This window comes from Rhamphochromis longiceps, linkage group LG23, assembly GCF_057381845.1.
Source record: "Rhamphochromis longiceps isolate RC_006_pf linkage group LG23, R_longiceps_female_GT1.1, whole genome shotgun sequence".
Taxonomy (NCBI): domain Eukaryota; kingdom Metazoa; phylum Chordata; class Actinopteri; order Cichliformes; family Cichlidae; genus Rhamphochromis; species Rhamphochromis longiceps.
The window spans coordinates 24,938,703-24,963,462 of record NC_140578.1 but is presented as its reverse complement, the minus strand read 5'-3'; the positions used below and the strand labels follow the sequence as shown (position 1 = coordinate 24,963,462).

Below are 24,760 nucleotides of genomic sequence, written 5' to 3'. Positions count from 1 at the left end.
AAACATCACATTCTTTCTCTGTTACAGCGCCTAAGTTATGACCTCGGCAGTTGTCAACAATTAAGCATGTAACACATTCACAGCAGATCAAGGATACAGAGTGATGCACACTTGTCTAATAAACTAATACGTGAATATGTTCTTTTAACTCAAAAGTATAACGAGAACTAAACTACATACAGCTCACACACTCTATATTAAAGGGTATAATATGATCTACAGCAGTATTCTAATTCAACTACTTTGATTACATATATAAGGTAACATATAATAACAGAATAATATCACACCGCTTTGCTAGCTAAAACACCGGTGTTGGCACACAAGGACGCTGTCGTAGCCTGTCGACGTTGATTAGCTGCGTACACGAACGTGAATCGCATTATTGGCTGGACTATGGGATAAGGTGGCATCATTCTAATCCCATACTGGAGCAGCCAGTCACTTACTGACTCCCACTGCAAAAACAGAATTGTTAAAGTATTAATTTTAATTACAATTCAGGTTAGATTTTTTTTCTGTGCGAACCGCAGATTTTCTGTGCGCAGAGACCGTGCCAGCAGTGCGCAATTGCGCACACGCGCAGCTTAGAGGGAACATTGGTTGGAACCCTGGCAGAGTAGGTGCTAAAAAAGTACCTGGTACCAGGTACTATGACCTGATGGAAACTCTGAAAGTGTGGCAAGGCGTGGTGAGCCTGCTGAGTAGGTACTAATAGAAAAGGGACTTAATTCTCCCACAGTTTTCCAAGCCCTCGTCAATAACGTTTTAAAAGCCTGTTTGAACCAGTTCGTTTTTGTGTATCCAAATGACATATTGATCTTAGGAGTCCTAGAACGAGCAGAAGATCACAATCCGCAGAGTGCTACAGTGGCTTCTGGAGATCCGACTATACTTTAAAGCCGAAAAATTTGAATGTACTTGGTTACACCAACTTCTACCAACACTTCATTCTCAACCACAGTTAGGAGCAGCACCACTTTACTCGCCTTACCTATGTCACACAGTGGAAATTTGTATTTATCTTGTATATTTTTTTAATACTGATTTTTAGTGTTTATTTATGAGTGTTGTTTTATTTGCATGGTTTTATTCTGTTTCTATTGCATGGGTTTTAGTTTTTTATGTGACATAGGTTTTAATCCACTGTGGACTGGCTACACATGGGACAAATTAGCTGATAGGGACCACCTGCTGAGGCATGGGTGTGTCCAGAGGTGGCCTATCAGCTGTGTAAAGACCTTTTAAAGCAGGCTAGCTGAGCACTGAAGGAGAGAGGCTGGAAGGTTGATGCTAGATGTCCTGCGTGACACGGCGACCCAGTCATGACCTCATGGAAAGGCAACAGTAGGAGACAACGTGTGTGATTGGCAGCAGGGCAGAGGTTTACCTCTACTGTTGTTTACTGGGTGCAGCTGGGTTGGGAGAGGGTCGCCATGGCCATGAGCCAGGGCCGCTTCTGGGACCCTTGTTCTGGCCCCTATTTGTTATTTTACAGGACACCGACGCAAGGGGAGCTGTGGCGGTGGTCGCATGATGGATTCGGGTGCAGAACGCAAGCTGGGCTGGGATGTGATGGGCCAGTGGAAGGACAAGAAGATGGGAGGCTCTTCCTTGTCTGCCAAAGACGAGGCTGGCGTGGACTCTGCTCTACAGAAGGAATTCCTGGCCTGCTGATGGACCCATAATGAACATGTGGCATAATTATAGCAGGGGGTTTTTAGTGAATGTAGAAAATGGTAGTCTTACAGGTTTTAGAATTGTTTTATTTAGTTTTAGAAGATTGACAACATTTTATTACGTACATTTTAAGGGTGTTTTTATTTGTGCTCCCTGGCCTAGTAATAAACTGTTTCTGATCAGACCTGCTTCATCTCTGTGCCCGTGGTATCTGACCCGCTTGCTCCCCCTTGTATTTTAAAGAATCTTTCTTTTTAGCAGGACATTCTGGCGCGACTGCTTTAATGTCTGTGTGTTACACCTACACAAAAGTTCCTTTTATCTGGTCCACAGAAGCCAATGCCAAGTTGAAGCAGGTGAAACAACTATTCACTGTTGCACCCATTTTGGTTCATCCTGACCAGAGATGGGCAGTAACGCGTTAACGTGTTACTGTAATCCGATTACTTTTTCAAGTAACGAGTAAAGTAAGGGATTACTATTGCAAAAACGGTAATTAGATTACCGTTACTTTCCCATAGGAACGCTGCGTTACTACGTTACTAAAACTGGGATTTTTTGCCAGAATGTCTCATGACAGTGACGTAAGCGAGTGCGACGTTCGTGACAACAGCTGTGTGCAGATCAACAATGGATCACATATAGAGTGCGGAGAGAGTATGAGCGTGCAGCGTTTAAAGCGTGGAAGTACTGACCTTACTTTAAGTTTGATTCCATAAAAAGTGACAAAAACATTAGCGTCCGTTGTGCGTGGGAAGAAAACTTCTTTTTACAGTGAAAAAACCCCTAAACTTCCAAGCAAGCACCGAGTGCGCAACGATGTAATGGGAAATTCACAGAGAAACTCGTGGATTCTTCCACTGACCGCTGCGGCACACCTGCACCAGGGTAAACCTCCGCCTACCTTACTCCTGCTTTACAGGTGAAAATAGAGCAAAAGGACCGCTAGTCTTTGATGTTATTTATTTTCTGCTGTGTTTTACTTGCATCTATTTGAAAGACTGAGTGTAAACACACACAAAAAAAATTATGTGCTGGAATGTGCAGAAAATAGGTTTAAATATTAAACAAATTTCTTCCAGTCAGAGAATGTTGCATATAATTAAATTTTTGGTTGATGCATAAAGTTAAAAGATTAAAACTAATAAAACAAGTTTTAAAAAGGGACTTTTCCGTTTGATTACATTTTGTATGATGGATTATGTAGAAAAAGTAGAATTGGGCTGAAAGATCTATCGCTTTATCACCACTTCAGGTTGTAAATCGTGTTTTTAAAAAGTAACTAAGTAACTAAGTAATTAATTACTTTTGAAAATAAGTAATCAGTAAAGTAACGGGATTACTTTTTGGGGGAAGTAATCAGTAATTAGTCACTGATTACCTTTTTCAAGTAACTTGACCAACACTGATCCTGACACAAAGAAATAGTTTACTGTCTAGGTAGACACACTGATTCTGGGATGGGGGCAGTTCTCATCCAGTGTTCTGGCCTGCATGGTAAGCTGCAGCCTTGTGGCTTCCCCCCCCCCCACTGCTTAACTCATTTTGAAGACAATTACGATGTGCAAGACCACAAATTACTGGCAGTAAAGCTAGCCTTGGAGGACTGGCAGCCAGATAACCATTTATAATCTTGACAGATCATTATAATCTGATTTACTTAAGAATCGCTAAAAGACTCAATGTTCAGCATGCTCAATGGTCTTTGTTTTTCGGTTGTTTCAGCTTTTCTATATCCTATCTCCCAGGTTCCAGAAACATAAAATGCTGCCAGTCCCTGCCAGTTCTCCAGCAATGCTGAACAATGGGAACCAGGAAACATCTTACCACCCTAATGCAAAATGGGCTCCTTGACCTGGGACCTAGAATAAACCATCCACCAAGCCCTTCGAGACGACCCGGAGCTCGGTGGGCCAATACCAGGTACTGAGACAGAGTCTGAGTCTGTCATTAGCATTCAGCTGTTAAACTCAAATTGCCCCATCTATGCACATCCACCCTACATTCCATGTTTCCCAGGTTCCCATGTTTCAAATCAGCAACAGTAATAAATATAGATTCTTATAGGCAATTTTATTCCTTGATTTTTCTTCTTTTGTTTGTTGATTTTTTTTTTAATTTTACAAACATTCTGTTGTGTTATAAGCATTCACATATAAATCAGGACTCCTATTTGTACTTGTGGACTTTAAACTAGAGGCAGATGCGGGACTTCCATCTGCCTCATCAGGGACTCATTCTGGACTATAAAGTAGATTAAGCCTACATTTGAATTCTGTTTTTGTATTTATTCTTTACTTTCTCTCAGACCATTAAACACCATCAGGGCTACAGCTGAAATAACAAAAACTCCAACTATCTGATGTAAATTTGAACATCCATTTAATGGGATACTCAATTATAATGATGTAATGATAAAACAATATTAATAAGTCTGTTAACTATTGGCATTTTTACTGGCCTACACTGTCCATACGTATTCACTGTTGGACGCTTTTGAAGTTGCAGGACTTGTGAAACTTGCCATATTTCAGCATGGTGTGCAGCTTATAGAAGCCAAAGATTTCAGCCAATTCAGCTCCAATCAGATGACTAAAGATAATAAAATACACCATTTTATGCTTCAAGGTCATAGGTCAAAGGTCAGACATTAGCGTGTTGTTATGAAAACAGGCTGACATCCTTACGTTGTTATAAAAACATCATAAATCATCAAATAGGTAGTATAGCCCTTGCCCTTTGGGGAGAATTGTGCTCCACTGTTTATTCTTTACTTTCAGCCTATTAAACATCATTTGGGCTACACACATCCAATAACCATTGTCTATTAAGCACATTCACAGACTGCTTTGTAATCCTACACATACAGTAAAGTTCAGTTCCTATTTCCTCCATTTCCACCTTTCAGTAAACACCAGATCAAGGTCAGAAACTCAAAGAGCAAGAAGCTTAAAATAATTCAATGTGACAGGTTTCTTAAGAAATTTGCAATCATATAATCTGAAACTGAAAAAAAGATCAAATATGAGTATCAGTGAAAAAAAAATAGTTTCCTTAAAAATGTAATCAAAACTATACTCATGATGAGGGAGTTCAACGTTCACTTTCTACTTTTTGTTTTTCAGTTTCAGCTCTGATTTGGCTCCATGGATCAGAATCTGTTATTTATTGGGCATCTGAAGTGATTTTAAACTTCAGAGCTGAATATGTTGCAAAATTCTCCATCTGACCAACTCAGTTAACTGCAGACTACAACTGATAGACGACTACTATTCTACTTAATATTCTTTTTGCTCATTTATTAGAGATTATAAAGTCTTAAACGGTCAGTAAACACAGAAATTTCCTGATTAAATTGAGATTTTTCCTTTTTTCAGTTTTTGCATGTTAACCTACATTTAACCAAAAATAAATAAATCCTGATGAATTTCTGCTTTAAATACACATATCTCAGTAACTTGCAAACAAACACAGGGCAGGCCGTAAAGACGAGTGTGTAAAGTCTTATTTCTTAGTTTTATTTCTTTTGCTTGTTTCTTTATTGTTTTCATGTGTCCGTCTCAGGCAGGGACACATGAGAGCTTTTTGTTTCTTCTTCTCTTCTTATGTCCTGCAGGCTGTTACATGATGTCTTGCTGGTGCTGCGTGGACTCGCTGACAACCTGAAGGAGAAAAACATGAGACAGAAACATAAAAGCCTTATCAGATGACTTCTCTGTCTGGATGAATGTAAGATATCTGGAAATGAGTGAACACTGTCCCAAATCCATACAAACTACAACAGTCGAGACAGAAAGATTACAGTCAGAGAGCCCAGGTGAACACAGAACAGATTAAGAAACACCAGCAGTCACTTCAGCAGTTAATTACTTACATTAAAGCAATCTTTATTTGTATGTAAAGTTTCTAAAATATTAGGTGTAAATAAGGTAATGGACTGTTTTCTGTCTAAATATGGGACAATTGCATTTGCTGATGTGGCAAGAGTGTTTTCTGCAGCTCTGCTTCAGAGGAGTGGTGTGGCAGTGGGCAGTGCCAAAAGGCTGGCAGAGTAGCTGGGACTGATTGGTATGATCAGTCCTGGTATTTCAGTTGCCAACCTGTAACGTAGAGGGGAAGGCTGTGCCAGAAACAAGTCGGCTGAAAAGCTGCACAGAGCAATTTGGAAAAGTTGCAACTAATACTTACCCAGCTCTTTAACAGTGTGTTTGTGTTGGTCCGTCGTGTCACAGTGCTGTCGAAACCCAGATGCGCTAGGACAGATGTGCAACTAGTACAGCCAGTGGAAGTGCTGACAGCAATGCTGGCAGAGATGGCCATCGTGCACCAAGAACAGGCGACTGTGCATCAAGATCAGCTCCAGTGGCTACAGAATTAGGCCGAGCGCCAGATGAGAGTGCACCTAGTCTCGGTCTGGCATCCCCCTGGCTCCTCTGTTGTCCCACACAGTCATGTCAAGCAAACCGTGACATGGCTGTATGACTGGCCAAAAACCACCCGGCAGTGCAGCCAGCAAACCTGCTGGATCAACCACAGCCAGTTGTGGAGAATTGGCCGGTCCCAGCCCCAAGGAGGAGGTTCCCCAGCTCCACTATAACTTTGCTGGTTATGGAGCAGCCACCACAACAGCCAGTCTCGCTGTCTCCCCACAGGTTCCAGCAACTAAGCTGCCCCCAACTCACAGGGAGCCGTGCAAATGCTGAGGCAGGTATGTTGGAGGTGTGGGCGGCCAGGACACTGACATTAGGAGTGCCCACTGACGGATGTGGGGTAGCTGTTCCGTGTTGCTGGCCCTCCAACACCTACCCCAGGTCCAAGAGGGACATGCACTGTCAAGGTGCCAGTGGATATACGCCAGGCTCTGGTGGACTCGGGCTGCATGGTGAGTCTGGGCTGCATGCAGACCCTGGTCCTCCAAACCCTGGTACGGCACGGGGCGTTGGTGGAGGTTAGATGTGTGCATGAGGACATACACAAATATCCCATAGTGCCGCTCCAAATTAAATACAAGGGCAAAACACATGGTGTAAAGGCTGCAGTTAGCTTGCACCTGAGGCATCCCTTAATTCTGGGTACAGATTTGCTGGTGTTCAATAACCTGTTGGGGCAATGTGTGGGGATACAATCACGAGCTTTAGCAAGGGGGATGTTTGTGCTGTGCTTAGCGGAGACCTTTAGTTTATTCAACTCTGACTCTAGGGAGGAGGAGGAGGCCATCTAATGAGGCCCTGCTGCCTCCAGCGATTCACTCCACAGGATATTTCCCACTAGAGGAATCTCATGACTAAACTCTATGCAACCTCAGCTTCTGATCAAGTGATAAAAATTGATGGTCACACGTTTGCCCTGACACAGCACTGACCTACCTGTAATTTGTATTGATTAAAGATAGGCTTCATAGAGCGAGTCATAACACTGGCACCTCCAGGCCCTGTTTCAGATCATCTCCCGAGTCGGCATCCCCAAAGAGATACTGACCGCCGGTTCATGACCGGCTTTGTGGAGCTGACCAGCCATGTAACTAATCTCACTCAAAAGTGTGCCCCAGATCTGGTCCAGTGGACAGAGCAGTGCCAGGCAGCATTTGTGCAGTTGAATAAAGCTCTACCGGTCTTTGATAAGATAAAATGTGATTTATAGAACTTAAATAAATTTTTCATGAATTTCTTGAATAAGGTGCTGGAGTGGATCACATCAAAAGAAAAGCAAACAAACAAAAGAAAAAATCCTTATGAAGGGAACTTAAAAACTTACAAGGCTAATGAATGCAGTTTTATATCTTAGCAGTTTTACCTCTCCATCGCGAGTCTCGATGGTCTTGATGAGGACAGTCTTCTTTGAATGCATCTCAGAGGAGCGCTGCTGCTCAGGGCTGGTCTCTGATTAACAAAGGTCGGAATACATTTAATTTTTATTTAATATGTAAAATGTGTTATGTTATTTTGAAAAATCAATGAAAACTTTATGTGGATGCCTCTTGGACCTATGAAATACAAATTAAATACAACCCCATAACACTGGGGTTGTATTTAATTTGTAGGTTAATTGATTTAGAAATCAATTCATTAATTAACACCCATTTTCTTAATTAAGTAAAATTTTAATCTTACATAGTTTTAATGTGGTAAAAAAGTAAAATATTATTGAAATGTATAACAAACAGTAAAGGAGGCTCCATCTGAACAGACTGTGGAATCAAACAGAATAAGGCCTGTGTCCTGGTTAAAGGAAGCCTAGCCCCTGGTGGTATGTTTAGGTAACTGCAGCTGTGTGTGCACCTCGGAAACTCAGCGTGGAGTAGGTTTGCACAGGCAAGGCAATCCTGCAACGGGAGAAGGGAAAGTGTAGAAAATATCATTTTAAATGTTATTTTATGTGTATCTGGATAAAATATTGACATTCTGAGGCAGTTTTCTTTTCCAAAGCTTTATTGTAAAGGCAGCACACTAAAACAAAAGAATTTTGGCCTGGTTGGATAGTTTGATAAATTACCTGCTCTCCTCTCCTTCCAGCAGCTTCCTGTAGGTGGCGATCTCCACATCCAGCGCCATCTTGACATTGAGTAGGTCCTGGTACTCACGGAGGTGGCGCGCCATCTCGTCCTTCATGTTGGCGATCTCCGCCTCCAGGCGGGCAATGCTATCCTGGTAGTTGCCGGCCTCTCGTCCATGACGGTCCTCCATGTCCCGCATCTGCCTCATCAGAGACTCATTCTGGATTAATCAGAGAGGAGAGTCTGAAATCAAACCGAGCTCAGAGAAGATTACGTTTAAATAAAAACCGAAGAAGGTTTATGAGACCTACGGTGCCTTTGAGGGAGTCGATCTCACAGGTGTAGGCCTGGATCTGGTGTCTGAACTCCATGGTCTCCTGACGGGCCTGCTTCAGAGCCTCGTTGTTCTTACTTACCGCCTGGTTCAGATCAGACACCTGCAGGGTCAAAGGTTAAATAGATTTCACAATTTATTTTAAATCCCCAACTCTTGGATGTCAGAATCGATCTCTAAGTGTCGTTAATACAGACAACATCCCTCTGACCTTGGACTTGTACCACTCCTCAGCCTCTGCGATGTTCTTGGCAGCAATGCCCTCATACTGAGCCCTGATGTCTCGTAGTGCTGCCGTCAGGTCCGGCTTGGACATGTCCATCTGGATCTGGACTTGAGTCTCCTGCATCTGGGCCTGCAGCTCACGGATCTCCTGTGGGAGGAGGAGAAACGTAAGGTTGACTGGCCTGTTATATTTGAATTTGAATTTGATATACCTTTATTAGTCCCACAAGGGGAAATTTCATAAGGCTGCCGACCTATTGCACGCAATGGCGGTGCCAACTTACCCTCCGACCTTACATACATTACACAAAACATCACATGGGGAAGACAGGTCAGAGAGGTATAACAATGGAAAATGCACCACATGAGGAAAGATAAGGAGAGAAAAATAACTCCCCCCAGACTGAGCTCCAACAGGGAGATCAGTTTGAGAACAGAAAAAAACACCTCTGCACATAGCACATGAAAAAACTCAAATACACCAAAGAAACACATGACAAGCAACAGGGGTGGGTAAAGGGTGAGAGACAGCCGATTTAGACAGTGCATCCGGGCCTGCAGCCTGTGCGCTGGTCTCCTTGATCCACCGTCAGCATCGGAAGGGAATAAGCGTCGAAGGCATTTGGAAAGGGAGTGGGGATGAGTGTGTGCATATCAGTGTATATGTATGTGTGTGCGTGTCCAGAGTTCAGCTGAGACAGTGTCCTTCGCCCTGCTAGGTTAAGTAAACAGTCTTCCAGCCAACCCAGGTGGCCTTGCATGGAATGGGAAGGAACAGACTCAACACCGTCGTTATCAGGGTGTTTTTGTTTGGCTCCAGCCTTGAGACCGCAGCTGGCGCCAAAGGGGTTTCTGCATAAGTGATGGTGGTTTTTACTTTAGTGCGAACAGCTCATATGAATTTCAAAGCAGTTCTACAGTCCAACATTGGTCTCTCAATCTCCCGTTGGAGAGCCGCGAGCTTCGCCATGATGTTATCAAACTTGCGCTCTGTGATATTGTCATTCTTGTGCTCAAAGAGCCGATTCTGAGAACTCACGGCAGTGTGCCTCCCCGAGATGTCATCCAATTTGCGCACAGAGATGTTATTTCGAGCTAGCCCTTCCGAGATGTAATCCAGTCTGCAGTCAGAGATCTTATTCTGAGTGTTCACAGCAGCCGTAGTCTCTCCAAGATCTTATCCGTGCTGACTCAATGAGCCCATTTTTAGAAACTCACGCCTCTTCCCATCGGCTCTCTGTGTGAGCTCTATGACAAATTAGTCATCTGTGCTAGATGTACCAGTGCCCTGGCCCTATGACAGCTGGGATAGGCCTTAAACATCACCAGTTTAATTGAGGAAAATGAATGGATGGCTATCCAATTATAGAGCATAACAAACCTTACGTAGTTTTAAACATCACTATCTCTCCTTGTTGTTTAGGACACAAACCCAGTCTGGCTTAATACAGAAAAAAGCCATTGAAGTCTAACTGTAGTAACCATGATTAAATTACATTCAACCAAAATCAGCAACTTTACCAAACATTAGTGAAAGTCTCTGGTCTGGAGGGCCAGAACTTTATACACCCACCATCAACCCCAAATTCCTTCTGCAGTTCATAAATATGATTAATGAGGACCTGATGTGTGACAGTAAGCCTTGGCAGTGAACGACCAGAAAAGTTGGCATCTCCCAGAAGCTAAAATGATAAATGAAGCTATAGAATGTGCAGATGGTGAACTATTAGCAATGCTATAAAATAAATTAAATAAAATACCAATAAAAAACAAAACAAACAAAACACAAGGAACAAACATCTGAGTAAGTGAGCACAGAGCTTCATACCTGCTAATTATTACAACATGAAGAAGAAAAACAACAGAAACAAGACTAATAATAATGAAGATAAAAAGAATAAAAGAACAACAATAATAACTAGAACAAGAATGAGAGGAAGAAAAATAATTACCACAAGAAAACCAGGAAGAACAAGGAAAAGAACAGTAATAAAAACAAGTGGTACAAGGAGATAATAAGAGTATGAAATTAAAGAATCCAAGTTAAAGACGCTTTAAGATGTTATCAGGATTTTCTTCCTCTTTCTTTATACAGTGTTGCAAATTAATTTGCAGATGTGAAGTAAAACAAGATTCACCGTCATCAGACCTTCTGAGGTTTTATTCCTCCTTTTGTCTAAAAAGTGACTTAATTTTAGTCCAAACTGTTTCTAACACTTTAATCCACTCTGAGTAACCCTAGGCCATGTCGAGCACACTACTTTGGCATCATGTAGTAATCGCTCCAGGCTGGAGACAGAACGAAGCCCATGCTGATCAGAGACGAGGATTTGTCCGCCGGTTGGTACACAGAGTAATTTTAGCCTTACATCTGCTGTGGGAGATTTCAGAGCTCTACTGCCACGCTGCCCAGGCCTGCTGCCAACAATGCAATTCTGTGCGTGTTTGAAAGTGAAAACTCCCCAAACCCTCTCGTTTGTCATCTCGCACACACAGAGACAGATGTTCTAACAGATGCTAAGACAGACCGAGAGCATTGTCACACAGCTCAACACACATTCTTAATCCTGTGAAGCTTGTTTGTGCCTCACTGACAGATTTATTTTAAAGCAACAATTTGTGACACCTTTCCTCCCTAAAGTCCTCTATAATCTACTTATTACTAAATGTGCGGAAGTGCTTCAGGAAGGTGAACGCACGCAAAGCTACTGGTCCGGACGGGATTCCCGGCCGCGTCCTCAGGTCATGCGCGGCTCAGCTGGCTGGAGTGTTCACGCACATCTTCAACCTTTCCCTCTCTCTGTCTGTAGTCCCAGCCTGCTTCAAAATGGCCACCATCGTCCCTGTACCCAAATCCTCCACCATCTCCTCATTGAACGACTGGCGACCTGTAGCCCTGACCCCCATCGTAAGCAAATGCTTCGAGAAGCTGGTCAGGGACTTCATCTGCTCTGCACTACCCGACTCACTGGACCCTCTACAGTTTGCATACCGCCACAACAGGTCCACTGATGATGCCATAGCCCTGACACTACACACTGCCCTGTCACACCTGGAGAAGAGAGACACGTATGTGAGGATGCTGTTTGTAGATTACAGCTCAGCATTCAATACCATCGTTCCCTCGAAGCTGGACAGGAAACTGCAGGATCTAGGACTGAGCAGCTCCCTCTGCAGCTGGATCCTTAGCTTCCTGTCTGACAGACGCCAGGTGGTCAGACTGGGCAGCATCACCTCATCCCCCATCACACTGAACACTGGTGCTCCACAGGGGTGTGTACTGAGCCCTCTCCTATACTCACTCTACACCTACGACTGCACAGCCACTAACAGCTCCAACATCATTGTGAAGTTTGCGGACGACACTACAGTGGTGGGTCTTATCACCAACGGTGATGAGACGGCTTACAGGGAGGTGGTCAGCGCCCTGACCCACTGGTGTCAAGACAACCATCTCACCCTCAACGTCGCAAAGACAAAGGAGTTGATAGTGGACTTCCGGAGGTGCAGAGAAGTACACACCCCCATCACCATCAACGGCGCTGCTGTGGAGAGAGTGAGCAGCTTCCGGTTCCTTGGTGTACACCTGGCTGAGGATCTTACGTGGTCAGTACACACAAACAAAACAGTGAAGAAGGCACAGCAGCGCCTCTTCTTTCTCAGGAGACTGAAAAGATTCGGCATGAACCCCCGCATCCTCAGGACCTTCTATCACTGTGCCATTGAGAGCATCCTCACTGGATGCATCACCACCTGGTATGGCAACAGCACCGCCTACAACTGCAAAGCTCTCCAGCGAGTAGTGCGGTGCTCTGAACAGATAATTGGAGGTGAGCTTCCCTCCCTCCAAGACATCTACAGGAAGCGCTGCCTGAGGAAAGCGGGGAGGATCATCAAGGACTCCAGTCACCCCAGCCATAAACTGTTCAGACTGCTTCCATCAGGAAGGAGGTTCTGCAGCATCCGGTCCCGAACCAGCAGACTGAGAGACAGCTTTTTCCATCAGGCCATCAGACTGCTGAACACGTCATAGACACCTCACCTTTACTACTGGAACTTCAACACTATGCACTCCACACTGTATATAAATGCCACTTGTTTTGCACATATTCAACTCTGTATATTTTATATATTTTATTATTATTATTATTATTATTATTATTATTATTATTTTATTTTATTTTTTTTACTATTTAATTTGTAAAAATGTGTACACACACACACACACACACACACACACACGTAGGAAAATATTTAGTATACACATCCAGAAATGCATACACTATTATATATTGTACATATATTTATTAGTTTCAGGTTGGCCATTCTTGTATTTTGCTCGTTTGTGTTGTTGTGTTTGCACATCTCTGTTGCTTGTGGGGCTCGCACACAAGAATTTCACTCGCATGTGCTGTGCCAGTGTGCCTGCACATGTGATGTGACAATAAAAGTGATTTGATTTGATTTGATTTGAAGAACCTACGCTGATGGCAGCAGTGTAATAAAACACTTATGAATGCATTTTAAACCCTGATAAAGGAGCTGGGATCAGCGACTGGTAAAGATGGAAGAGGGTGAAGAACAAACCTCTTCATGGATCTTCTTCAAGAAAGCGATTTCCTCCTGCAGCGTCTCGATGCGTCTCTCCAGGTCCAGACGGGCCAGAGTGGCAGCGTCCACATCCTGCAACATTAAAAATGTTCATTTTATGTAAAAATTAGATAATCATGGAATAATTATCGACATATTTTCCATTGAATCAAAGTGTATAATGATTTTAAAAAATGCATATATTACAACCTTCCATTAAGTTTGCCACACCAGCAGGATAATTATTGTGAAACATGGCAAACATATGGCCCATGGGCCAAAATGCAGACCAACTAATCCAGTCCACTTGATGGCTTTGAAAATGTTAGAAGTACAAAACTTTTAACAGTATTTTCCCTTTTAAAATGTTGTAACCCAGATTTATAGCCTTCTTACATCCATAGTCTGCCATAGTACACCAAAAAGTAACAGAAAAAACGAAGATAAATTTTATTTATCACATTCATATTATTATATTAATATTATTATCATAATTATATTATTTTGTTATGTTTATAGTTGTTTTTTTATGTTTTTGCTTCTATAATCTTCAGCATTCTTCTTCTATCTTCTAGTATCCTCCTCCTCCTGTGTGTCCTCCTTCACTACATCCATGACTCTTCGCTATGAACTTGTCTTTTCCTCCTGCCTGGCAGCTCTATCTTCAACATCCTTTGTCCAGTAACAAATATCCACTATCCCTCTTCTGCATGTCTGAACCATCTCAGCCTTTCCCCTCTAACACTGTATTTATTGGGGAAAGTACAGGAAATGAGAGTGGGACATACCGCTCTGAAAGCAGCCAGGTTGTTTTCTGCTTCTTCTTTTTGAAGAATCTCCTCCTGGAGTCTGCAGGACAGTGAGACACAAAGCATGGTTTCAGACAGAGAGCCATTAATTAATGAGCAGCTGGATTAATGATTGGTTTGAACACACTGTAGAAGCTGCTGTCCACACACCAGGGAGCTCTGCAGAAAGACGTTAAAGCTGAATTAGGCTAATAAGTTCAAAGATGCATAATTTCATAGCCTGTATATAAAAGATGGATGTTGCCAGTGTGCTCTCACCCATTGGTTAGTGACGCCTCAGGTTTAGCATTTTCATTTTGGTGTTTTTAAACCAGAAGTGACTGCACACAAGGTGGCCTGCCTGATTGCACATCCTTCTTTATCATCTTTTCTAACCTTAAATGGTCTGAAAAATTTAGAAAATAAACATTATATTATAATAAATAAGATTTGAAACTAACATCCAGAGGTGACGCCCCCTGCTGGCAATTAGAAACAATACAGGTTTAGCACAATTCCACATTGGCTTCAGACTTGGAAGTCCATTACTTTACAGTCTGAGCTTAAAAGGACACTTTTCCAAAATAAAAGATGAAAGTGCATACTTTAACTTGAACTTGTTCACTTTTTATACCCTGTAAAGGTCACTGATCGGTTAAAGACTCCCCTTGTGGAATAGATTTTCTAAAGCCTGAGGAGGTTAGGAGGCTTGTTTGATCTTTGACTCTTGAAATACAAAATGCTTATAGGTTATCATGGCAACTTTTTTTGTCCAGTAAAGTCAAAACACACACTGCCTACCACATTTAATTATTTAAGGTGTCAGAAGAGCGCCTTTAAGTCTCAACCACAAGGAAAGAAATGAACTTTTGCTTGTTAAAAACGTAAACTGCAGACAGAGAAAGGACAGATCCTTCAGATATGTGTGAGCTTGTTCCTCTCCTTTTATAGAAGAGAGCCATGTAAACACAGTGTGTGATCAGCACTAACTTTGGTCAGTCTCAAGTAGTAACACACACACTGACACACACATGCCTATTAATCACATCAAATCAGTCGCCAATGCTTTTTGGAGTCAGAGAAAAATGATGCTCAGCTCTGAGATTAACAGCAGTTTATGTCACATTTTGAATGGACTGATTGAAGAATTGTATGCTCAGGAGCACTTCATCATTATGTCAGGCCTAAAGTTAAATCATGGCACACAAGTATATTTATCGATGCAGACTGGTTTGAGCTTTGCAAAATGCCTCTATAATCATCGCCTATTCGCTTTGGAGTTTTCAGGGGATCACACTTCTCTCATTTCTCTGCTTTGATGTTTTCATCATCTCTGCAGGTGTAAAATGAATAGCAAGACTTGTCATGCTGTAAATAACAATGCAGTAATAATATTAATAATTAATATTATTAAATAAAGAGCTACGTGGAAAGAAAATTACAATTTCTATCGTTTAACTCAAATTGAATTTGTCAGAAGCGTGGTAACAGAGCTTACAATATAAAATTATTTTATAATAAACATATATATTGATGAAGTTACATTTTATATTTTCATATAAACTTTATAATGCTGTATAAATTAAACAAAATATATAAAAATCAACTACAATGAGGCTAATTATAAGATATTAAAACTAACATAATTTCCCAGCTTTGTCTTTCATTAAATTAATAAATTAAATTTTCTTTTCCAGTTATTAAAAACACAGCTTTTTTATTCAAATAATGGAGTTGTATCTAATTTAACACCAGACAATAGTTAGTTGTTGGCACTATAAGCTAACTGTCCTAATACAGAAATTAAGGTACATATTTAAACTTATCTTATTAAACACACAGTAATTAATCCTGTTCATAAGTTCAATATTCGTTGATAAATTAGAAAATGTTTTTTTATATTCCATAAATATTCCAGTTAAATCTAATCATAATAAAGAAGAAAGTAATAAAGGATGCTTAATTTGGAAATTATTAATTACTACTGTAATTAGCCTACGAGTTCAATGGTATTCAAACAGACACATTAATCAACAGTTTAATTTTTTTTTTTTATATTTTAGGAAGTTAATGTATTATATTAAATAAAAAACCAACCAAACCAAATCAACTATAATGGAGAAAAAAGTAACAAGAAGTTTAGCTCAGTAGGTAGAGTGGTGGCCCCATGATCGGACGGTCAGGGGTTTGAATCCACTGAACGGCTACCCTGAGGTACCCCTGAGCAAGGTGCCATCCTTACACACTGCTCCCCGGTGCACCTGCTTAGTGACTGCCCACTGCTTCACTGAGCGGTTGGGTCAAATGCAGAGAGAGTAATTTCCCCACAGGGATCAATAAAGTATACATTTTTATTACTTTTATTATTATTATTACTAGCGGTTAAGCTCAATATTAAATTTCTTTAAGTCAATACTAATTTATTAACCTAGGTCATTATTTCTATATTAGTTTAAAAAAAATAAAGTAATTTATTATATTACAACAAATATTGAATCTAATCATAACAGAGAATTACTATCTACATAATATTTATATAGATAGTAATTATTGCTGTTTAGCCTAGTTAGCATAGCCAAGTAAAGTAGCAGTAACTACCAAATAACTTGCTTATGAAAATCACATGACTTAATGTTATTAAGCTATGCATTTAATTAGATAAAGATTGATTAATTATGTGGTCACTAATCTTGCTCATTAGTTCAAATGAGGGAAAAACTCATTTGGCAGCTAGTTCCTCGGTAGCTTGCACCCTACACCATTTAAGAGTCCATTGTAATAGTCAGATAGCTTTTTAGCTTTTGTGCCAAGGTTAGTAAAAATAACATTTCACTGATATTCCGATGTTTGGTATAACCCTTTATTATCAGAGATTTTTTACCACAGCATAAACATGTTGTTAGCAGGATTACATAGATTATTTATACTTTTTAGATGACCTAATAAAATACTTTGGTTTATTTTTGCTGATTGTAATATTTTAGCAGCATTATTATTGTTAAGCTTCAGTCAAATATATGTTTTACTTTGATTTATCTGATTATACGCCCCTCTACATTCTAACATCCTTATACCCAAAATACCCCCTGTAAGGCACTCATCCTCATGACTCACCTGTAATCTTCTTCCTGTGATGATGTATAAATGATCCTGTTATATTTTGATTTAAACAGCTTTGCATTTATACAAAATATGTTTAAAATATATTTAGAGTATTTAGGAAATATCTTGAAAATAGCAAACGTATAATCAAGTAATCTGTTGTAAAGAGCACAATCTGTGAAACCAATAAGATGCACAGAGGAACCAGGGTTTAAAAATACTTCCTGTAACTGCAACAAACAGCAGATCATCTCCCACACGGCTGGTTGAATCTAGCACACACAAGCCTATGTATCACCTCATTCCTCCATTCATTATTCCACTCCACACACTTCTTTTCATTTTGCGTCACAATTTTTCACTACTGCTTGTTGAGCAGTTGGCAAGTGTTCACAGAAAAGTGCAATAAAATACAAAAACCTGCAGAGTTTTTGTCACATTTTAGTTCCAGATACACCACACAGTGGGTAAATGCTCCAGGTTGTTGCTTAAATTATGGTAATATCAATATTTCTGTAACTGTTAAGTGTATGGGACAAGTAATATTGTGTACTTGTGTATATATATATATAATATTGTGTTTTTAAGAAATATTTTCAGTTTACTTATTTTAAAATTATTTTTAAAATTGTTTATTTGTTTGAAGACTCACTATAAGTCTATAAAGATTTTTACTTTAAAATTAAGTAAAGCTCTTTTTTGTCATAATATATAAAGGTCATGTCAGAATAAACAAGAATAAACAAGCTAGTAAGACACATGACTCTTCTTGCTCCTCCCACCTGATTTTGAGTTTATCCAGGTCATCGAGCAGGTTGTCCCGCTCCACCTCTATGCGTGACCTCTGATTGGTCAGGATCTCCACCTGCCTCCTAAGCTCGCTCATCTCCTCCTCGTACAGGTCGGCAATGCGCGTGGGCTCACGGCCTCGCAGGCGCTCCACCTCCACCACTAGCGCCTGGTTCTGCTGCTCCAAGAAGCGGACCTTCTCAATGTAGCTGGCAAAACGATCATTCAGGTGCTGCAGCTCGGCCTTCTCATTGGTCCGTGTGGTGAGAAACTCCTGGTTGAGGGCGTCCGCCAGGCTAAAGTCCAGCGTCTCGCCCATGCCAGCATAAGAGCGCCCAACGGATGCCCGGGAGGTTGTCACCGGCCTGCCATAGTAGCTTGAGGAGACCCGGTAAGCTGGTGTGGCGCTGGTACGGGTCACCTCATAGACCCTGGAGGTGACATGACCCCCGCCACTGCCGCTGTGGCCCAGCAGGGATCGGTTGAGTGATGGTGAGGCGTAGGTGCCATGACCGAAGGTGCGGCGGTACGATGAGGCGGTCTGACCGGAGGAGCTGTAGGAGGCCATGTTGGAGGACACAGAGAGCCTGGCGAGAGCTGCAGCAGAGAGGAGCACTGAAGAAGAAGCTGCAGCCCTCAACTATTTGTAGTTACCTCCTTCCTCAATTTTCCCCCCTCCTTCCTGGGAACTGCCCTCCCTCTGTCTCTGTCTTTCTCCTTTAGCCCTTCTTGTTACATTCTTTTTCTTTCTTCTCTCCTTTCCTGCCTTCATTTCTTCTCCAGCTACCTTTTCCCCCTTGCCTTCTCTCCTTTCTCCCTCAGCCCTTTCTCTTCACTTTCTTCTGCTTTTGCAGGCATTCATATTCTATGCAGCCACAAATTTGTTTCCTTAAGACAGGATGTATAAAGAAAAAGGCAAAACAATCATAATTATGATCAAAGGAAGGAACAGACATGCTTAACACACTGCATTTGTTGTCACTAAGTGATTTAAGGCAACTATTGTTGTGATTTGGCACTATATAAATTAATTAAAATTGAATTAAACTGAATTAAAAACAACCATTGTCCAAGCTGTTACTTGAGTTGCTGACATAAGGTTTTTTTCCAATTTGTTTATAACATATTGATATTTTTATTGGCTTTGAGTGGTCATGTGAGTATTCATCAGTATTTTAAGCAAATGATTACAAAACATGTTTAACGAGCGGAAGTCCCTTAAAACATGTGAATTTTAAAGCCACAGTGTAGTGTGAGGTTGGGGTGGGTGGATAGGTCAACAAAATATTGGACATAAACAAAATAGACCTGTTTCATTTTTTTTAAACCAGTCAACCAACAATGTGTAGCATTTCCATATCTAAGTGTACGAAAAGGGTCTGCAATCAGTACGGACATCCATGTGTTTGGCACATCTGTAATAGTTAAAACAAGAAGAAGTCATGCAGCAGGCTATGGCAGCTTTTTTTTCCCCACTGAATAAAAGCTTTTTGCCATTTCAAAGTCAAAAATTCAGGTTACGCTTGCAAAATATTTAGTTAAGTTAAGGGTAAAATCAGGATTAATTCAATCACCCTGCTGGATACACTTGATCGACAGATGTGGCTGGTGGATGTAACTTTTAGACTTCCCAATTATTTGTCACTCAACTGAGAGAAAGGCACTTAAATGTCCATACTAAGTTACCTAAGTTAAACTAGGCTGACCTAGCTCTTGGTTAGGTTTAGGTAAGATTACTGGGTTAGAGAGAGCTAACATACAGGTCACTACATCTAGGGTTAGTGTTATACTAACTCAAAATTGTGAGAAAATAGTTTGAAATTGACCCAAAATTTAAAACTTCAGGTTTTTAAAGTTGATGAGATTTGCTCTGGAGCCAGCTTCCATATCAGGACCTGCTGCTGAGTGGGGGCAGTAATGTTTATATTTCGCCCAATACACGTGTTGCATTTATTAGTCAAACAAAAATAGAGGCACAATCAAGAGCAAAATAGTCCAAATTTCCTTGATTCCTGTTGAATGATCAATGTGGCTGTTCTCCCAGGTGTTACAATAAAGTTTATTGACAAGGGGATTTAAGGTTTAGCTTAGTTAGAACTTAGCTGGAAGCTAGGTAGCTAGCTGATATACATCCATAGATGATAAAACATGTTCTGAAAAAGGAAATACAGCAGTGCTATAACTTTGATGTAAGTAGAGACAGAAAACTAAATAGAAGTAATATTTGGTAGGTAGTGAATTTGGACTAACATATAATGGTCTGCTAGCCAAAGAGCTATGGTTAAGCTAATGTAAACACATTAGCTCAAGGAAGATGGAAAATTAGGGTTGAGCTATTCTTAATAAAGGTTAATGTTGACAGTTCTTGATGGGCAGAGACAAACACTATCACAATATTGCTGAATGAAACTTTGAAAGTCCAAGCTTCAGTCAAGAGAAAATTCGAGACGATTCATCCACCACAAGCAGTCTGCACTTCCTTCTTAATATGGTGGGGTACACTGACTAGCCAAATTCGAGATGGCCTCAAAACTTTTTGCATGCAGAACGTGGAGTAAAATAATTTTGAGGCTCTCCGTATCTTGTTCCCCATGACTCTTTTATGGTTGTTTGAGTCTTTTTGTAGTAGTTCTGCATGCTTTTGGGGTTATTTTTAATCTTTTTGTGAGTATTTAGGATGATATTTGGGGGGTGTTTATTTCCTACTTTTGCTCAGCAATGTTTTATTTTCAATATAGACAACAATTATAGTCTATACCTACAGTTTGTGCCTACACCAATCCTTGCAGATCCATGAAAACTAGAACCGATCCTTTACAAAAAGGATAAACTTCCAAGGAAGACCTGTCGAGGTTCATGCGAACATCGTCTTTCCCTGCCGCTGTGATCTCACATCATAACAATGCGAGGATGCAAGGCAACTTTCAAGACTTAGCCTCGTCCTCACATGGTGAGGTGGCCCAGGTTGTTAATGACAGCATTCGAGGGGGAATAGCTCTGACTAACCTGCCTTAAAAAGGAAAACTATCCCGTCCCAAGAGTCTGAGACACAGAGTGCAGCAGTACATACCAGAGCAAAGAAATACCACATTCACAAACAATATGTGCCATTAATGCTGATAACATTACATGTGAGTGTGAAGGGGATTTAAAGGGAGGTTTCCCTCTGCCAGCATTTAAAGTGGCAGATCTGGAGCCGTGTCAAACTTTAAAGGAATTACTAACACAAAAACATACTGAGCCAGATATTCATACTACAGTGCTACTGTAGTATGAACCTTTGATCTGTCCAACAATTTAATTTCATCTACTTTAGATAACAGTTTATAAATTGCTGTTTTATATGTCTCGCTTTTGTTTTTATGTGATATATTCAGTTGTATTTATAGTGAACCCTGGCTGGTTGTCTCCCTCTTTATGATGATGGTAGAAAGTGTGAACAGTAAGCATAACAATGGAAATAAGTCTGCATTTCCACCCTAAGTACTTTAAGCTTTAGGTTCCAGGAGCTTTTTCTCAAGAAACTAAAAGGTTTCTTCAACATTAATCAGTCGTAACTTTCTTAAATCCCGCGGTAATAAAGGCCACACAGACGAGTCTCTCACAGACACTTTGACTCAGACAGGTTTTAATAATGAGATTAAAAAGGCTGCAGTTCATTCAGGTGTTTCTGCTGAAGGGCCCTGCAGGGCTTTCTGTGACACCTCATTAATGGGATTATGTACAACTGCACTAATCTCTCAGTGAAAACTCACACTTCATCAATGTTTAAAAAGGTTTCTGTGGACTGATCCTAAGCTGGATAACGCTAAATCTTTCCAAATCTAAAGCCTAAACAAAAAGGTAGAATATTTAGCTTGTGGTGATGAAATGCTGACATTTTTTTTAAAATAGTGTTTAGATGTAGTTGCAAAGCAGACATTACAAGTGTGAAATGTGATGCTGGTTTAATCCACTCAAGCTTCTTTTGCTGTCTTCGTAAGAAGAGAGTTTAACATGAGTATTTGGGTTATCTGACAAAATTCTTTTTCTTTTTAAATAGAAGTCTTATTTATTGATATCTGTTTTCTGTGTCATTGTAGGATTCCCCTGTGTTCCCTGGTGTATCTTTGTATAATTTAGTCTCAAAATGTCAAATTCATGTCGGCAGGTGCAAAATAAAATCACGATTATCACATCTGGTCCTCGGTCATTGACCCAATGTCTTCTTGAGCTTATGGACGTTCTAGTTTCAGTTCCATTTGTTTGTTTGTTTGTCTGTTTGTTAGCAGTCAAGTGTTTTTAAGGTATCAGCTCGAGCTAATTTAATTTTGGGGAAATTCAGCTCAAGGTCACACCAAATACACCAAAATCTGTAAAATCTTTATATTACCCACAATTTTTTTGGATCATTGTCAAACTTCACACTCCTTGGGGGACTTGAATGCCGAGGTTGGCTAAGCGTTTGACCTTGACCTTCATTGTTAGCGCCCAAGGTCAAAGTAAACCATATCAAGTAAAATATGATATGAAAGGGCATGAAGAGAGCTGTACAATACATGTTTTTTATTTTCAATACGACACTCTACAACATGACAATGACACTGTAACAGGCTAACGTCAGCATGTTGCAATAAGAACATCATAAAACATCAGTTTTAGTATAACCCTTGCCCTTCAGGTGGAGGTGCGCACTCTGGGTGTTCTTGTTTTAGATATTATCTGGTTATTCTTTCTGTTTGTTGCATCATGGTTTGCTTTTCCTTTGATCCTGGTTATAGTTTTGGTTTGTTGTTCTTTTTGTATTTTACTGTTTAGTAGTTTTTTCAGGAATGACATTTCCTCCCCTGTCACCAAACACTTATGCAGAAGTCTAATAACCATATGAACTTTGATTAGGAAAGGTTCTGTCATTCCATCATGTTTTTTGTCAGATAATTAAGCTAATCAGACGTCAATGTAGAAACAGTTAACACATTCATTTCTGACCAGGCTAACAGGAAGAAACACATTTCTCAGATGTGCTTTTATTAATCATTTTAATGATTATTCTTGTAGACTTTTATTATTATGTCTATTGTGGCTGTATGAAATGAGTCAAATTCATAGTCTTTTGTAGACTCAGTTAGCACAAGTTACCACCAGCTTTTGGGGGGGGGGGGGAATGTTTTTTTTTCCATTTATTTTTTTAAGTTTTCTTTCAAGCCTGTAAATAAATCAATTTAGATTATTTCAGTCCACTGAATTGCCATGAAAATAGACTTAATCCTCATCCTTCCACCTGACATTTAACCTCCTGTAGCTGAATGTTGGGTCTTTTATGGCCAGCACCACCCTCCATGCTCTGGTGTGGACGGTGCAGATGCTAACAGACCTAACAAACCTATCTAGGTCAGTAAGGTTGTGGAAATGGAGCTTGACTCCTTAATACATAACCCCATGTTTGCCTACTGGTGGTGGTCAGAGGGCCCGGTGGCGCCTGTGTCCGGAAGCCTCGCCTCTGTCAGTGCGCCCCAGGGCAGCTGTGGCTACAAATGTAGCTTGCTATCGCCAGTGTGTGAATGTGTGTGTGAATGGGTGAATGACTGAATGTAGTGTAAAGCGCTTTGGGGTCCTATGGACTAGAAAAGCGCTATACAAATGCAGGCCATTTACCATTTACAGGTGTAAGAAACACTGATAAGCCTTCACACCCTCTCAATGAGGTGCTGGACAGTTTAGCAAAAGAGTCTTTACACCATGATGCACTACAGGAAATCTTTCCTACCTGTGGCCATCAAACTACACAACACCACCTGGACGTGCTACATCTTGTTTATATAGTTCATGGCATTGCTCACCTTTGGAGTATTTATTTTAATATACTGCACCTTGACTTGCACCTGGAAATGTATCCCTCTAGTAGGTCATTAGTGTCCTCTCCAAGAGCAAAACTGTAAACTAAAGGCAATGAAGCCTTCGTTTATTCAGGTCCACTAGCATGTCTAGTTATTATCATTATTGTTATAAAGTGATTGCAATTAAGGCCTGATGCTCATACCAAGAAATTATTCCAACAACAAATCCTCCAAATGAAAAGTCACAGCAGTTTTTGATTCTCCATGCAGGCATTCCTGATTGATGAGAGCCATGCATCTCTAGCAGGGAACTGGAGTTCAGTGCTCATGTTGTCATGGTTTGAACTGGAACAAACTTGTTTTTACTATGTTAAATACACGTTAAACAACTCAGTTTTCTGTGTTTCTGTCATGGTCCGGAGTCTGGTGACTCCATGTTTATGTTTTGTGTTTATTAATATTTTAGAGATTTCTGTTTTTTGTTATTTTTCTTCCAGTGTTTAGGTGTTCTCTGTGCTCCCCTTGTGTTCGTGTCATTTTACTTTGACGGTCCTTTGTCTCACGTCTGTGTTTCTAGCCTTGACTCCATTTAGTCTCGTCAAGTGTGATCAGTCCAAGCTGTGCTCTCCTCCTGTGTCCCATTCCCTCGTTATCCCTCAGTGTATTTTAGCCCTGTGTTTCTTTCTGTCAGTGTTGGTTTTTGGGTTTCTCCTGTTGTGCCCCCTGGAATCACCGGCTGTGGTTTCCCAGTTTTTTGTTATTAGTTTCTAGGTTTTAGTTTGGTATTGTAAGTTGTGCCACTGCAATAAAGCAGCCTCCTTCAGTTCATCCCTGTGTTTTGAGTTCTGCATTTGGGTCCTTCCTGCTGCCTGCCATTTCATGACAGTTTCAAGTGCATCTTACCATCCATCCAACCATTCAGGCATAAGCGGTGGAAAGACTT

At 40.7% G+C, this 24,760-nt stretch overlaps 1 protein-coding gene across 1 annotated transcript; it reads right to left on the bottom strand.

Moving 5' to 3' along the window:
• Nucleotides 1-4,786: 4,786 nt before the first annotated feature.
• desmb (desmin b) lies at nucleotides 4,787-18,592 on the bottom strand. The gene is made up of 9 exons (XM_085397537.1): nucleotides 17,995-18,592; nucleotides 14,111-14,171; nucleotides 13,320-13,415; nucleotides 8,719-8,880; nucleotides 8,485-8,610; nucleotides 8,173-8,393; nucleotides 7,959-8,002; nucleotides 7,474-7,559; nucleotides 4,787-5,342 (listed from the first exon to the last, which is right to left on the bottom strand). The coding sequence occupies exons 1-9, from the start codon at nucleotides 18,567-18,569 to the stop codon at nucleotides 5,301-5,303; spliced, it is 1,413 nt and encodes a 470-aa protein (XP_085253663.1). The 5' UTR covers nucleotides 18,570-18,592; the 3' UTR covers nucleotides 4,787-5,300.
• Nucleotides 18,593-24,760: the final 6,168 nt, after the last annotated feature.

Coding starts and splice junctions, on each gene's coding strand:
- desmb (XM_085397537.1), bottom strand. CDS start 18,569: ATGGCCTCCTACAGCTCCTCCGGTCAGACCGCCTCATCGTACCGCCGC. Junction 8,003..8,172: donor CTGGAAGGAGAGGAGAGCAG/GTAATTTATCAA, acceptor CTCCCGTTGCAG/GATTGCCTTGCCTGTGCAAA. Junction 5,343..7,473: donor TCGAGACTCGCGATGGAGAG/GTAAAACTGCTA, acceptor TTTCTCCTTCAG/GTTGTCAGCGAGTCCACGCA.